General features: G+C 33.0%; 1 protein-coding gene and 1 long non-coding RNA gene across 12 annotated transcripts in view; one reads left to right on the plus strand and one right to left on the minus strand.

Annotated features, from left to right (window-relative positions):
• Positions 1-17,366, minus strand: part of LRP1B (LDL receptor related protein 1B) — a 1,828,472-nt gene that overhangs the window by 629,844 nt on the left and 1,181,262 nt on the right. For all 10 annotated transcript variants that reach the window (XM_077861563.1, XM_077861564.1, XM_077861559.1 and 7 more), the window contains one exon: positions 4,924-5,124. In XM_077861563.1, coding sequence (XP_077717689.1) covers positions 4,924-5,124 — 201 coding nt within the window. The remainder of the gene's footprint in view (positions 1-4,923; positions 5,125-17,366) is intronic.
• The window catches only part of LOC144291793 (uncharacterized), a 50,302-nt gene that overhangs the window by 2,536 nt on the left and 30,400 nt on the right, over positions 1-17,366 (plus strand). The window lies entirely within an intron of this gene.

Genomic DNA, 17,366 nt, shown 5'->3' on the forward strand with positions numbered 1-17,366 from the left:
AAAATATTTTTAAGGGGATCCCTGGGTGGCGCAGCGGTTTGGCGCCTGCCTTTGGCCCAGGGCGCGATCCTGGAGACCCGGGATCGAATCCCACATCGGGCTCCCGGTGCATGGAGCCTGCTTCTCCCTCTGCCTGTGTCTCTGCCTCTCTCTCTCTCACTGTGTGCCTATCATAAATAAATTAAAAAAAAAATTAAAAAAAAATATTTTTAAGTAGCTTTCAAAGACTGTTGTTTAATTGAGTGTTTTTTGAGAAATGCTAAAAGAGAATGTTGTTCAATGATTGACAAATGGCAGTAATATTTACTTATATACCTCAAATATTTCCTGCTGCCTATGAAAATTTGGTTAAAAAAATGAGCTTATATATAACACTTAAAAATATATTCTACATTTTTAAAAGTTCTATATGAGTCAACTATTCTTCATTCTATTTGTCACCAGAAAAGACGTTACAGGGATAAGAAAAGGAAAATGATTATATTAACTTTTTTCTCTAAGAATTCAAGTTTGATATTATTTTTGAAGAAAAAAATAGATTCATTTGGCTCCTCCAAATATATTTGTTCATCCATATCATAATCATTTCAAAACAATAGTCATTTTAAAGTATTTGCCCTATTTTAGCTCAATTGACATTCTTCTCAACAGAATTACTATAAAGAAATATCATCAGACACAGCAGGTGAAAAAAGAATTGTTACAGTTCTTTTATCTTATTTCAAATATGACTGTTCTTGTAGTACTGAAGTGTCTCTTGCTGACACTATCCTTGGAATTAAGTCATAGTTTTTTAAAAAATAATATTTACATTGATTCTAAAATTGAATATAAATTTAATGCCAACATTTGTGTGACTAGTCCCTTGTTAATTCTTTCTTAACCCTAAGCCTGTCATTAAACACTGCAACTTTCTTTTAAATGTTTTATTATTGAACAAAGAATTTCTCCTTGATCAAGCTCTAGTCGTTTTTCTCAGAGTCCTCTGTTCAACTAGTCCTCCATACTGGCTTATAAAAATTGCAGAATCTTAGTACAGAGAATTTCAGCCTCCACTCCCTTCCCCAACTGTACTCTTCCTACCACCCAAAAAGAGATCCCAACACTAACATAGTTTCTAAATGCTCAGGACAGCCTTTCTAGTACGACTCCAGCTTGAGAAAGCTCTCAGCTGGTAGGAGAATTAACTGTTAATTCCAGCCAAAACCTGGTGATAGGCAGACAGGACCTCGAACCCCATCTTAGAACAGTTAATTTAGAAAACTTGTAATTATTAATATTTTTCTCTGCACATTGAAAATGTAAATCTTCTACCACCCAGAACTGTCTCCTCAACGACTTGAGAAATATTTTTGAAGTGCAAACATTCAAGAACATAACTCTCTCACTCTTGCTTCCTCTCAGCCCTGTGGGTGCTTCGTTCTGACTTGTACCACTGTCTCAGGTCAAAGATATGAGACATTCATTTCTTCTCTGGGATAAGCATCAATTAACAAACCCAGATGGCCGAGTAACATGGACCAACCCCCTTCTCACCCTTTGGTGCCTTTCCCTTAGTATATTCTAGCCTTCAAAATGCTTCTAGTCTTTTTTTTTTTTCTTTTTTTTTTTTTTCAGTGAATTCAATTTCAGTTCACACTAAATATTCTTCTCTATTGCAATAATTAATCCTGAATAAAATCTATCCTTATCACTTTAACTAGTATTCAGCTTTGTTCATCTTTGACATACCCTTATAGCAAGGATTAACAGTTAACTCTATTCTTGAATGATTCAATATTTTTCTTGTTTCTTAAACAGCATATCCCTTTCCCCTTGAAATCATTTGAAAATCCCTCTGAGAAAATAATCTCTTCACTAGGCTTAAGAGACTTATTTTATTCAGTACTCCTTTTCTTTTTCTTTTTCTTTTTGCTTTATAGATCAGATTTTTTTGGAGAAAACAAAACAAGAAACACTTCACTACCCAAAGTGTAGGATTTTTCCATCTCAGGACATCTCCCAAGTATTAATTCTACAGATGACAAATCATTTTCATACAAGATAGTTTTGTACAAGTTTTACATGTATTGAGGAACAGGACATAAATCAATTCCTGTTTCCTCTTTAACAAGAGACAGGGTACAGGGAGGGAGCATCAAAAAAAAAAAAAAAAGCTTTTTTGAATACAACTATTTGGCAGGAGTAGACATGAAGAGGGCAAAACCTACATTTTATCATCTATAACAAATGGTTTAAAAAAAACTATTTGACCTTGGGAATCTCTATCTAAAAAGCATTTCGTAGCTACTAGCCAATCCATGCCAATTATTTAAAGTTAATTCACTTGATATGTCTTTTATGTCCACTGGGTAAATGACTCATTATGCCCACTGCTGCAGCACTCATTAACCAATATCACTGCCTAGCTGTAGAGGATCTAACCTACAACTGATGGGCAAGGACCTTGAAAATAAGAGACCAAGATGCCATTTCTCTATAAATACCAATATTATCTGTAAGGATGCCACCTACTGGGCTATAGTACAAAGGTGTACATAAAAGCAGATAAGAAAAGGAGAACCATAGAAGGCAATTCAATCTTTTAACCAGTATTTGTTTTTGATTTTCGTTGCTCTAACTTTCCTTCAACTTCACCTCATAAAGGAGACAGATAGGACTTCAATATGCCATAGTACTGTAAGCAGGATAGAATTGTCTTTTTATCACCTCTGGTCTGTCCACACCTAGCTTTATTGTAACCTCTTTCACACCTGTAATCCTTTGAAATGTTTGAGCAAGTTTCCTAAGCTGATGAATATAGTGACTTGATAGTAAAGAGCAATTTTTATTCTTAAGGTAGACAAAGAAATAAATTCAGAAGAAACTCTCTTTTATTTTACTAATCCAGAGAGCAGAGGATAGGAAAATAAGGCTGTGTTTTCATAACATTCTTTTAATTTTTCTTAATGATTGTATTTTGTCTCTTTGCCTTCATTTAACCTGAAGGTTGAGAAAAGGTGGGAAAGCACTAATTTCTTTCAATATCTGTAGTGCATCAGGCATTATTACCATGATTTCCTGATCAATATCATCATCTCCATTTTTGCTATGAGGAATCTGACATTTCAAGAAATTAAGTTACCTGCCTAGGTGATTTAATTGAAGTAACTGAAGAACAGAATTTAAGCCTGTCTAGATCTTGATTTTTCCTATATTTACACATTTTCAACTTTAAGAGTATTGATAGTTTCCTTCTCTAGTATTGCTCTTACAACCTTCATGAGCAATCCTCACACATTGTAATGCAAGAGATATTTCCATCTACCATCTACTCTATAAGAGAGAATAAGCTGGGAGAAAAAGAAGTAAATACAGATAAACTAAGTCTTTTACATTATATTTGTTGTTTAAATTTAGGATTTTTTTGGAGGGTGGTGAGTGAGGGGGTTAAGAATTTAGCATCACAGGGGCACCTTGGTGGCTCAGTTAGTTAAGAGTTCGACTCTGATTTTGGCTCAGGTCATGATCTCAGGGTCATGAGATCTAGCCCTGAATCAAGCTCTGTGCTGACTGGGGAGTCTGCTTGAGATTCTCTTTCCCTCTCTCTCTGCCCCTCTTCCTGCGTGCTTGCTCTCTCTCTGTCTCTCTCTCTGTCTCAGTCTCTCTAAAAATAAATATAAATAAATAAATAAATAAATAAATAAATAAATAAATAAAATTTAGCATCGCTGAATGAAGACTGCTGCATTTACTGTTTCAAGGTTATTATATAGAATCACAGACTCTTTGGAAGAAAGGACATTTATTATATAAATTTGAAACATGATAACAGGTTTTCTTTGGATCACTCAGTATTCTATTAATGCTCAATTCAGATCAAAATATGATAACTTTAGGCTTAAATGTAGTTGTCTTTTTCAGTTTCAATTAGGTAGCTTCATCATTTTGTAAAGTCATTTTCTCAGTCCCCAGTCACCTCATTATTGTTCTTATCATTCTGTAAACCCTTCTTCATTACTCTATTGCTGTCACCTTCAGTATTATCTAGAAAACATATTTTGAAAATCTCCTTGCTAAATGTCTGATATCCCCACAGAGAAGGAAATGCAATTTTCTTTATATGTTCTTGTTGGCATAAAAAGACAACTAGTCAAAAGTGATTTCAAAGCTCAAAAGCTATCAGATTTAAATCATCATTTTAACTAGATAAAGCATACCAAAGAAAGCTATTGTAAGAGGACTAACAACTTCAGACAAAATTATATAAACCTGAATAACTTTCAATTGGTTTCATTATTCATTATCTTCCTTTCCTCTTTCTTTTAATATTTTTATTGTAATGATTGGGATGGATGAGAAAATCCATTGAGTGGTATTAAATTCCATCCTGTAGGTCAGTAATAAGAAGGTTTTCTTGTTTTGAATGACTCACTGACAAAAAAAAATAATAATAATCATAATCAGTTTCACTGTAGCAATGGCATTAACCATCCAGAGATCTAAATGATGAGCACAATTATACAATTAAGTTAGATGGACATAGGCCAGCCTTTTCTGCTTTATTTTAGAATTTCTGATCATATTTTAAAAACTTTTAATAGGCTGGGGCACCTGTGTGGCTCAGCGGTTGAGCATCTGCCTATGGCATGATCCTAGAGTCCCGGGATAGAGTCCCACATCGGGCTCCCTGCATGAAGCCTGCTTCTCCCTCTGCCTATGTCTCTGCCTCTCTCTGGGTGTCTCTCATGAATAAATACATAAAATCTTAAAAAAAAAACTTTTAATAGGCTTACCATCCCTGATAAATGGAGATAGGGTTCAATGCTAAATATTATATTTAAAGGAAATAAAAGGAAGGACTGTATGCTTCTATAAGCATCATCAAGTGGATTAAACGTTTTTAGTCTCCAGAGAGAAGCAAATCAGTGAAACATGAATTACCACAGAGCTCGCCTTCATCAGACCCATCGGGACAGTCCCTTCTTCCATTGCAGAGTTTCTCTGGCTGCAGGCAGGCTGAAGTGTCATTAGCACAAGGGTACTTGGGTGGTCCACATAAAAAACTGTCACAGTCATCTTCATCTGACTGATCCTCACAATCGATATCTCCATCACATATCCATGCTTTGTTGATGCATCTCCCTTAAGGAAAGAGAAACATTATCCATTTGATTGTTGTTATTAAGTCACTGTCATAATGAGTAGTCACTATGGTCTTCAGTCAGAGGCAGAACTATGGGCTATTAGAAAGAAATCTATTTGTTAATAGTTTGACAGTTTATATTCATGACAGCTTTTGCGTAGCTCTTGCTCTCCTTGTTAAAGGGATCTTAGTGTTAAAGTCTTAATATTTTCCCTGGTTTCAAGTTAATGTCTGGCCCTATTAAAAAATAGTATGTGACTAATTGAAAGTTCCATTACAATACTTTTAAAAACAAACTTTAAACAAACATCTGTATATAAGTCCCTTTCAGAGACCTAAATTCAAGTAAATGTTTTCAGTGTCTTTTGCAGCCTGAAATTTAAGCAAATGATTTATTTCACAGGAGAAAATGTCCTTCTGTTAACATTTGTAACCTCAACACTTAAACTCTTCCTCACACCTAGACATGTATATTCTCACTCATAAAATAATAAAAAAAAAAGTTATTGAACATTTTGGTAGCTAAGGTACATACAGACAGAAGTTATGAAAATATGTTTTGTTTATTGACTTTGAAAGCAAAAAAAAAAAAAGATTATTATTAAGCCAGCAGTTTTCAAAAGTAATAATGTGAAATGCAGAGAAAGCAACAGCCACTGTCTATACCAATCTTTTTTCTACTCTAAATTCTCCCCCCCTTCCAGAATGGTTACCTTTTCTTATAATTAATTATCTTTCTGGATTATGCAATGTTGAGGTGTAATATGAATAAAAAATGACCCAAAGATAAATACTAGTTATTAGCTGACTATTTACCAACAACTCATAAAATGACTAGGACAAATGAAAGGGAAATGAAAAATATTAGATTGTATAGGTCAAAGAGTCTTTATATATTCAGATGTCTGCTTCAAATTGAAAGGCTTCTATATTTTAAAGTAACTAAAATATTGGTGAAAGGATGTTTCATTTGCAGAAATATATAAATTATTTTCCACAGTACTAAGTCAAAGGAGAAAAAAAAGCACAAATGATCAGTTTCATAGTTAATATAAAAACATGTCATAACCAACATTAATTATTGATGAAAATACTCTTAAAATAAGAAATGATGGATACTTAACTGGTCGATTTGATATAATTGGGGAAAGATTACAAATTTTTGCCTTTACATCATAAATAAAACTAATAATGTTATTATTTATATTGTTCTGGAAATACTATCTAATATAATTAGATAATAGAAATAAATGAAGTATAAAATTAGAAGAGTATCATGTGCAGCTAATATAATCATATAATCATAAAATCAATAAAAACCAATTAAGAACTGTAAGAAACTAAGATTTAAAAAAATAGATTGCTAGTTTCAAAAATCATGTAAAAATTCACAGATTTTATATCTAAAGAGAGACTATAGTAGAAGGTAGATTTAAAAATCTACCATAAAACAAAGTATTTGGGTTAAACTACAAAGAATTATATAGAATTTGTACAAAGAAAATTTATAAATCTACAAACTCAGATGATGTCTTGGATATAGTTTAATCTTTTTATCACTGAAAAATATTTTTCCTCAAATTAATCCCAATAAAATGGTAACAATATTATTGCAATCTTATAAGCTTATCTTAAATTTGAGAAGATAAAAGTGCAAAAATCATTTGGAGTCTTCAAAAAATAGAAGAAAATTGATGAATAGGAACTGTAAATGTCAAACCTTCAGAAGGTTTTAAAACTAACAGTAGTCAAAATATTTTTAACAGAATATCAAACATATCAACATTTAAATAGGATCGAGACATCAGATATTCATCTACCTAGCATATGGTTTTAATATACAAACATTGTTCAAAATAATAAAGATAATGGAATTACAAAATTGATGATGTTAGGAACATTGCTTCGCCACCTAGAGAAAATAAAAAGCCAAATATAAATCCTTACAGTAAAATATATTCTAAGTAAATCAAAAAAATAATACTTTTTAAAAAGCAATGATAAATACACACACATTCTAGAATAAAGTAAAACAACAAAAACTTGAAATGTTCATTACACAGATCCAGAAAACATAAAGGATAAATTGATAAACTTAATTTCACAAATACTTTTGATTCCACATTGCAACAATATAATCCATCTATAAATTCAATACAAATTTGGTAAACCAGAAAAGTTTTTATTATATTTTAAAAAAGGTATTTTTTTAACATGTAAAAGGGCTCTTACAAAAAAATAAAGATCAATAAACCCATACAAGTGTAAGATTCACAATGAATCAATGATTTACAAAAATGATCAAAAATATCTTCTAATAAAAAAGTAATCTGAAACAGCAATTTAATACCATTTTTTTCCTCTATCAAATTGGTTTAGATTTTTTTTTTTTAAATGGATAATGCAAAGATAGATTTGACAAGGGTGTAAGTAACATCTCCAATGTTGAAAGGGCTGCAAATTGGAAATATCTATCTACCAGGCCATGTTACAAAATCTAGAGAAAAAAATGCATCAATTCTGCATCAGAGTAATTCTAATTTTAGATTTTTTTTCATTAACAGGTTTGCCCAAATGCACAAGGATGCATTACAAAGACATGTGTTGCTGCTTCATATAAATTAGCAAAAGACTGATAACAGCTTAAATCATTATTGCAAGACTGGTGATATCAATTACAATGTATCCATGCACTTTATTATACACTGGAGTGAAAAAGAATGAAATAATTCTTCACAAGATAACACAATCTCCAGAACTTATCAATAGAAAAGGTACAAAACCAAGTGCATGGTAGGTTTTCATATATGTTAGAAGATATTTATGTATTTACCAATATCTAGAACTATAATTCCATACACATCAATATAAACATATGGACAAGTTTATCACTACATGAATTCCTTCTGGGAGGATACAACAAAAATAGCTAACAGTGATTGCCTCTGGTGAGGAAGACTTGAGGTTCTGGAAAACTAGAGTAGGAGAGGAGAATTTTTATTGATCAATTTGTGCTATTTATTTTCCTTCTACCATATTTCTGTATGACCCCCCCCCCAAATGCTCATTTTAAAAGTGATGATGATGATGAAATGTATACACATGTGCATCAAGTTTGATGGTTTCTACAGATGAATTATGAAAAATTCTCTGTTGAGGTGTGACTTATTTATCCCTAGGAACTTTAGGAAATATAAGAAAGTACTAAAACCCATTCCTTGTCACCAAAGAGTTTATATAATATAGTTAGCAAGACAAAGCCAATGCATAACATATAATTTTAGTCTAAAATATGGCATTCTGTACTTAAGTAATAAATCATAAGGGATCACCTACAAATACAGTAGAATGAGAGTTTAAGAGTAATATAATAATTTATATTTTTAGTTTGGTAAATCAAGGTGTAATTTCTCTTTCTTTCTTTCTTTCTTTCTTTCTTTCTTTCTTTTTTTCTTTCTTTCTTTTTTTCTTTCTTTCTTTCTTTCTTTCTTTCTTTCTTTCTTTCTTTCTTTCTTTCTTTCTTTCTTTCTTCTTCTTCTTTCTTTCTTTTTTTTTCTTTTTTTTTTACTAATCCACCATGACATTCTTAATCACTGACTCCAGGATAACCATAGAATTGTTTCAACAAACCTGTCCATAAACCACTATCAATCTTTTAGAGTCAGAACAGCAGTAAAACCTATTTGCTATCCCTAACCTAAATGCTGCCTTGAAAAGGTAAAGGAAAATCGTATTCAAATGACTAGTAATTTTAACTCAGATTATGTTACCAGAGATACGAAGTATCTTAGATGAGATTTACAAGTTTAAATAGTTCTCCCCTGTCTCTGATATTGCAGGGGATGCTTGAAATGCATCTTGTTTGGTTTTAATCCTTACAAAAATGTGGATTAAGAGGGCATACCAGGTATGAGTTTAAATTTCTTTTTTTTTTTTTTAATTTTTTAATGATAGTCACACAGAGAGAGAGAGAGAGAGAGGCGCAGAGACATAGGCAGAGGGAGAAGCAGGCTCCATGCACCAGGAGCCCGATATGGGATTTGATCCCGGGTCTCCAGGATCGCGCCCTGGGCCAAAGGCAGGCGCTAAACCACTGCGCCACCCAGGGATCCCTGAGTTTAAATTTCTAATTCATGATCATTAATTGGGGAAAACCTAAAAGCAAATGACTTTAGTAAGTATGCTTAAAGACTGTTGATTTTTACTTGATTCATATTAAGACAAATCCTTACATAGTCAAATAATTGGATATAATATCTTGAAATAATGAATACTACAGATTTCCTTAAGTTCTCTCCTTTATATATCAGAAACTTGAGTCTTAGAGAAAATTTGTATTATGAAAATTAAATACAGATTAATAGTATTGAAATGTGTTTTAGAAAATATGAATATCCAATATCTAAAAAAACCCAAAAATTTTTAAAATAATTTTTAAATGTTCACATTTAAGTTCAAATAACCAAGTCAATTACTCTGTCTTTACTAATTATACTTTAAAACTATGTGCTGAAAATATTATTAGGTGTTTATTATCAAGTTAAGTTTTACATAATCTTTTCCGATCTATTTAAAATGATATTTTCTATTCATAACTATGTGTGCAAGAATATTACAGAAACTGCAGTTTTTCCCTTTAGGCAATGAGAATAAGAATGGCCAAGTAAAAAGCAGCAACAACAACAAATAATAATCAGTATGTTGGTATGTATCATGACAACTCGTGAAATCACACTCATGCAAACATAAACACACCTACACACAAACACACCAAGGACATTATAAGGGCTATTTTTATTTCTGTTATCTTGAAATTTATAGTTTAGGATAAAGTCAGTACAAAGTCAACAGCTATAGGGAAACTGTTTCTGGAGTCATTAGACACTGTACTGCTTTTCAAGAATAAATTTATATGATCGATTCTAGAGTTTCTTTCTCTGTTAAACTATTTTGGCCATTTTAAAAAATAGATTTATCATTTTGTAAACTGCCTGACTCATTTTTATCTTAATAAAAGACATCATATGTTATAACATAATAACTTTGGTTCTGGGATGTGATTCACAGTAAATATTAATATGGGTATGGATGTGTCTGGTGGCTCAGTTGGCTGAGCATCCAATTCTTGATTGGCTTTGGTCCTGAGCTCAAGATCCTGGGATCTAGCCCACAGTCAGTGTCTGTGTTCAGTGGGAATTCTGCTTGAGGATTTCTCTCCCTCTCTCCCTCATTCACTCATACTTACTCTCTCAAATAAATAAATAAATCTTAAAAAATAAAGAATATGAGTATGAAGAGAAGTTAATCTTTGAGGAAATCCAAATGGATTTACTCAATATAAGCATAATGTCTTTTTAAATTGCGGTATTTTAAAAAATATTTACACCATTAACCTTTAATACTGCATACATATTTCTTTCTCTAACAATGTTGACTTCAATTCAATTCAGCAATTATTTATTGAGTATAATGTGTTTGCCTAGCTACTGAAGAATGTAGAAAAATGGAAAAAACAAATCCCTGACCTTGTGCAGCAATAAGTCTAGTAATCACAAATGTTCTACATTGAACATGTATACTTATATATGAATAAAATAAAAGCCATATAATGATCACAGAGTGCTATGGCATTTCAGAAAGGTGGAAAATATATATAATGGGAAGGCTGAGAACAAGATTTACTGAGATATTATTTGGAAAGGGTTTTTTTTTTTTTTTTTGGTTTGTTTTAAAGATTTTATTTATTTATTTATTCATGAAAGACACAGAGAGAGAGAGGCAGAGACACAGGCAGAGGGAAAAACAGGCTCCATGCAGGGAGCCTGATGTGGGACTCGATCCTGGGTCTCCAGGATCACGCCCTCAGCCAAAGGCAGGCACTAAACTGCTGAGCCACCCAGGGATCCCTGGAAAGGGGTTTTGAAGGGTGCCAGTGAATACTACTTATGGAAACAGAAAAAAAAATCATATAGACAGCCGACTAAAGAATATAGTCATTATATTCAAATATATACCAACTAAGAAACAAAAGGCAAGTAAAACAGAAAAAAGAGAGGTAATTTAATAGCATGGCGATTGTTCTTATTACTCAACAGGAATGTGTCAGGGCATAGATGTTTGAAGTAAATTAACTCCCATTTGGTCTTCCTCCATTTCTGAATGAGTTCACAATAAAATTCTGTTTTGCATATGTATTCTTTATTTTATGCTAAACATTATTTTCCTAATAGCATAGCTATATGTACAAATTTTCATCAGAACTGTATACACAGAACCATGTATACTGAGTTTAAAGGGTGATTTTCAATGGCTATTTGAACACATGGGATTTTAGTGTTACTTGCTGAATCTAATCCACACATAACATAAAAAACTCCTAAGTAAAGTCATAAACAGTCAGGAAAGGGTGGGACTTGCTCCAGAAGCAATAATAAGGCAGTTTGGAGTCACAGTTCAGGAAATGATGACTGCTAATTTATGAGGTGTCTCTTCATCTTAAACAATGGAGAACCATTGAAAGATTTTGAGTAAGTATGATCTCAGGTCACAGTTTATGAGGTAATAGGGAGCTAAAGCTGTGTGTAGAATGGATTGAAGCCAATTACTGTTAGAGGAAAACACAGTAGGCCACACAGTGGTCTGAAGGACAGATAATACAGATTTACCATATGCTATGATATGTGAGTGGAAAGAATGGAATGGGTGATGGTAGAGAAATTGTAGACAGAGCATCAGTAGGACCTGAAAATATGAAGACAAGTCAGAATGTCAAAATCCACTTTCTGCTTTAAACTTAAATGTGTAGAGGATTGAAGATGTTTCTAACAGAAATAGAGAATGTGAAAAAAAATTCTAGCTTCAGAGAAAAAGTGGAATGTTCAGCATAGCAGTGGAAGAAATTAGTTTGAAGTATGAGGTGAAATTCAGTGATGGGAATTTGGGAAACATTTGCCTGGGAAATGATGGTTGAAATGTTGGGAATAGAAGAAATTACTATGGATACCTTGCATGAAGATGAGAAGGAGCAAAAGAAGGAAATTAAAAGAAACGTCTACAAGAAGGAAAGAAAGAAGGAAAGAGAAAGAAAGAAAGAAAGAAAGAAAGAAAGAAAGAAAGAAAGAAAAAGAAAGAAAGAAAAACATCTACACAATGTCTGAAACATTATGCATTCAACAAATATTTCTTTTTACCTTAAATATAAGGGGCAAGCAAGGAAAAGTGAAATTAAAAAATCTAAAAGATAAGTGAATAGAGGACAATCCAGTATGAGAGTTCACAAGAAAAGATTTCAAATAGAGGATATGTGTTGCAGAGAAAGGCCAAATCTTACAAGAAAAAGTCAAAATGCAGGATTAGTTATCATTCATCAAGCTCATACTGTAATTTAGACACTATGTTCTATTTATGATGATGATGACGATGATGACGATGATGATGATGATGATGATGATGATGATGATGATGATATCATTGTCCGCATCATCATTATCTCTATTTTATAGATTAGAAACCAAAATTTAGGTTTGGTAATTTATCTGAACTCACATAATTACTGAATGGCAGAGCAGGACTCAAGACAGAAGAGGAGGGACTGTGAAATCATCTCTGGTGACAACAGAGACAGCAAATTCCCTCAAAGGTAGAGATAAAGTAGAGAAAAGGTGAAGGAATGAATGAGTGAGAGGAAAGATTTCTAGGTGCGCTACACAACGTTATTTGATGAAAGGACAACAGACAAATTTAATAAAATCAGATAAAAATTTTTGATGTTATTGGGCTAGATATTTTATAGAGAGGAAGAAAAATTAATGTGGAGAAAAAAATTGAAAACATAAGCAAGAAAATTGACTAAGGTCCCATAGGAAGTAAGAGGTCATAGGATCAGTATCTAAAGAAAAGCCCTTCTGGGCAAAATATTTTCTTCAGATACAGTATTGAAGAGAAAAGAGATAGCATACAGCAAATGTTTAAAACTGCTTCTGGGAGAAATCAAAACAGAAATATATAAGGCTCAGAAGCAATATGCTAAGTGTTTTATTAGTGTTACGACACATAGACAATGGAGAACTCATCACATTATTTTCATCAGAAATAAGTAAAACTATTCCATAGGGTTGGTTATAGGCAAGGGAGAAAAAGTGCTGTATTTAGAAATTCTTCATATACAATTCATCATATAATTCCAACAAAATCACTATTCCATTGTAGGAAATCTTTGGGTCTAATTATTCCATATTGCTTTTAAACAATGATTAAATTCACCATTTCACTTTGTATTTACTGATACAACAATGGGGAAGGAAATAAAACAATGTAATCATAGGAAAGAGTAACACTTTGCCATTCACAGAAGCCCACAGAAGATTTTCATTACACAGGGGATCAGCACAAAGCAAGTTATTTGTGAAGCCAATCAGAGTTAAATCCCCATGTGTGCGAGTTAGTTTTGTTACATTCTTTTGCTAAAGAGCATTTAATCCTTAACTCTTAACCTTATCCTGTGACCTGACTTCAAAATGTTTATTGCTTTTGCCAATGGAATCTGGAGTGAAAGTTATATGGGTCAGCCCCAATATCTCATCACTCTCAGAAAAACATTCATAAGAGAAGACTGTACAAGTATGACACCGTCTCACTCTTTTTCCCCTATTCACAAACACTGATAACAAATTCTTGTGAATTCTCTAGAAATATATTTTTATTATGAAAAACACTTTTATAAAAAAGTATCACATACTATGCCCCCTATTGTTTTCCCTTACTTTCTACTCAAAACTTAATCACAGGCAATGTCCATGTCCAAGTATAACAGTGATTTCCAATCTTTAAATTTGCTGCTAGGTATTCCACTGTATGGATATACCATTTCATGTTCAAATCTAGAGCCCTATCTTGGCCTATGTAGATTGTTCATAACACTTAACTATTAAAAACAACTTAGCAATGAATAGCAATATCGAAGATGTTCAACATCATATGCCATTAAGGAAATACAAATTAAAACAACCATGAGATATCACCTTACACCTATTAGAATGATGAGAAACCAAAACACTGATACACCAAATGCTGGGGAGGGTATGGAGCAACAGGAACTCCTCATTCATTGCTGGTGGGGACGGCAGTTTCTTACAAAGTTAAACACATTTTTTGCCATATGATCCAGCAATTGTGCTCTATGGTATTTACTGAATTTTTAATTTAATGAATTAAAAATTTGTGTCTGCACAAAAACCTATACACAGATGTTTCTAGTAAATGTTTACATCATAACAGCCAAAACTTGGAAGCAACCAAGATATCTTTCAGTAGATAAATTGATAAAAAAAAAAATGTGGTACTTCCAGACAATGGGATACTATTCATGGATGGAAAAAAAAAAAAAATAGAGCTGTTAGGCCATGAAAAGACATGGAGAGAAATTAAGTGTATATTAAGTGAAAGAAGAAGCCAGTCTGAAAAGGTTACATGCTAATGATTCCAACTATATCAATCTAGAAATGGCAAAACTACAGAGACAATAAAAACATCAGTGGTTGCCAGGGGCTGGAGGGAAAGGGCACAGCACAGAGAGCAGAGCACAGCGGAGTTTTAGGACAATGAAACCACTCTGTATGATAAGGTGGTGGCACATGGCACATCGTTGCACATTCACCCAAATTCATAGTTTGTACAACACCAGAAGTAGGTCCTAATAGAAATTACGGACTTTGGGTGCTAATGATGTGTCAAAGTAGGAATACAAGTGCAACAATTTTAATAAGTCATTCTGTTGCAGGAGGCTGTTAGTAAAGGAAGCTGTGTGTATAGGGGTAACAGGGGGAATATAGGAACTCTGTTCTTTCCTCTCATTTTTACTGTGAACCTCAAAGTGTTCTAAAAATTAAGTCTACTAAAAAAAAGCTTTCACAGAAATTTAATTGTGCAGTATATCCCATGTCATTCATCTCTAATTATTTTAATATATATATATTAGGATTTATTTAGAAGGCCACAAATTTGAAAACTAAAATCATACTTCAAAATAATCATCAGATTAATAAAGAAATCCTAATCATTTTTTTTAAGATTTATTTATTTATTTATTTGGGAGCCAGAGAGAGAGCAGGAGTGGGGGGTGGGGGTGGGCAAAGGAAGAAAGAGAAGGAGGAGACTCTTCACTGAGCAGGGAGCCTGACCCAGGGGCCTGACCCTGGGATCATGACCCAAGCCAAAGGCAGACACTTCACTGACTGAGCTTCCCAGGTGCTCCAGCCTTCTAATCTTCTTGATGTTGAATTCTAATTTGACTTTTGTTTATGGAGAATGCTTTCTGTACATTGTCAACTATTTGGGGTAGAAGTAAAGGTATCTGTATACTTATTAGCTTACTAAATGCATTATTCAAATCTTAAAAAAATATATAACTTAAATGAATATCTTTGTAGGTATCACTCCTCCAATGCATTAAGTATATTTGTAGAATAAGGTCTTAGAGGTGGAATTGTGAAAGTATATTCAGATTTTAAACATAGATACATATTGTCAAATGACTTTCCTTATAATTTCATTAATATTCCTGTCATCAGTGTCTGCTTCATCTACTCTTACTAACACTGGATACTATTGGTTTTGTTAATAATCACCAGTCAGTTCTGAAAAAAAAAATACAATCTCATTAAAGATTTGACTTTCTGTAATGGGTGAAGGTGATTGTCTTTTCACTTATTTAGTAGCGTTTTGTATTTCTTTTTCTGTGAACGTTGCCCCTTTTTTATATGGGTAGTTGGTCTTTTAAAAATGATACCAAGGAGGGACATCTGGGTGGCTCCATGGTGAGCATCTGCCTTTGGCTCAGGTCATGATTCTGGGGTCCTGGAACCAAGTCCCACATCAGACTTCCTGTGGGGAGCCAGCTTCTCCCTCTGCCTATGTCTATGCCTCTCTCTTTGTGTCTCTAATGAATGAATAAATAAATAAAATATTTTAAAAAATGATACCAAAGACATTATGTATCAGAGTATATATTTATGATCTGTGTTGCAAATATTTCCCCTATTTATTCTATATTAACTGCATTCTTCTCTTTGGGACCATTTTTGCTTTTAAAGAGAGGAGGGCTTTTTTTTTTTTTTTCCATAGAGAATTATTCATTGAAAACTTGTTGGATTTGCTCATGCTTTGTCTAGAATGATGGTAGTAACGGTCATCAGACCAAGTTTATAATCTTTGTGTGTATGGGAGGTACTAACTTTGGGGAATTATAAAGCCAATACTATGTTGCTTAAAAGAATAACTTTAAAGTTTTTATTCCTTTTGAATACTCCAAAGGAGATGAAACAGCATTGTAACAATGTTCCTTAAATATTGGTAGAATTTTTCAGCTGGACTTGGAGCTTTTGAAAAAAAAATGATGAGAGGGGACAGATATTGATTTTTTCCCTATTGTTATAAAATAAATTACCAGCACTTTCCCTTCTAGAATAAATTTCGAAATGCATATTTTTAATACATGAATTTACTAATACAGGGTTTAAAATTCATTTCTGTGACACAGTATATTTCTTTAATTTATATCATTTGTTAGCATCTCCAATTATTTTCCCATTCTCATTTATGTACTGGATTTTCAATGGGTTTTCTTTATTAGGTCAGATAATGTATTAGCAATTTTGGTTATTCTTCCAAAAACCTAATTCTTGAATTTTCAAATTATGCTATGTTTCTTTCTCTTTTCTATATTTAAAAATTAATCTGGTTATCTGTTTTCCTTTGGTTTGTTTTGTTATGTCTTAACTTTTAAGTTAGATGTTACACTGGTAAGGATAAGATGAGCTACACCAATCAACTAAAATCTATATATATGCTCTTTAGATTCATAATTTAAAAGGTCACTGAGACAGGAGAAAAAGAGCAGGAGTATGCTAATTTTCTACATTAAGTGCCTCAGCATGGAAGTGATATAGTCCATTGGCTACAAATAGTCACCTGGCCTCAATCTAACTGCAAGAGAGTTGAGAAATACAGCAAAGCATAAAGAGAATTGGTGAATACTGTCTCTCCTACATATTGTATTTTTTTTAAGATTTTATTTATGTATTCATGAGAGACACAGAAAGAGGGAGAGAAGCGAGACACAGGCAGAGGGAGAAGCAGGCTCCATACAAGGAGCCCAATGTGGGATTTGATCCCGGGACTCCAGGATCACGCCCTGGGCCAAAGGCAGCCGCTAAACCGCTGAGCCACCCAGTGATCCCTCTCC

This window comes from Canis aureus, chromosome 20 (genome assembly GCF_053574225.1).
Source record: "Canis aureus isolate CA01 chromosome 20, VMU_Caureus_v.1.0, whole genome shotgun sequence".
NCBI classification, from domain to species: Eukaryota; Metazoa; Chordata; class Mammalia; order Carnivora; family Canidae; genus Canis; species Canis aureus.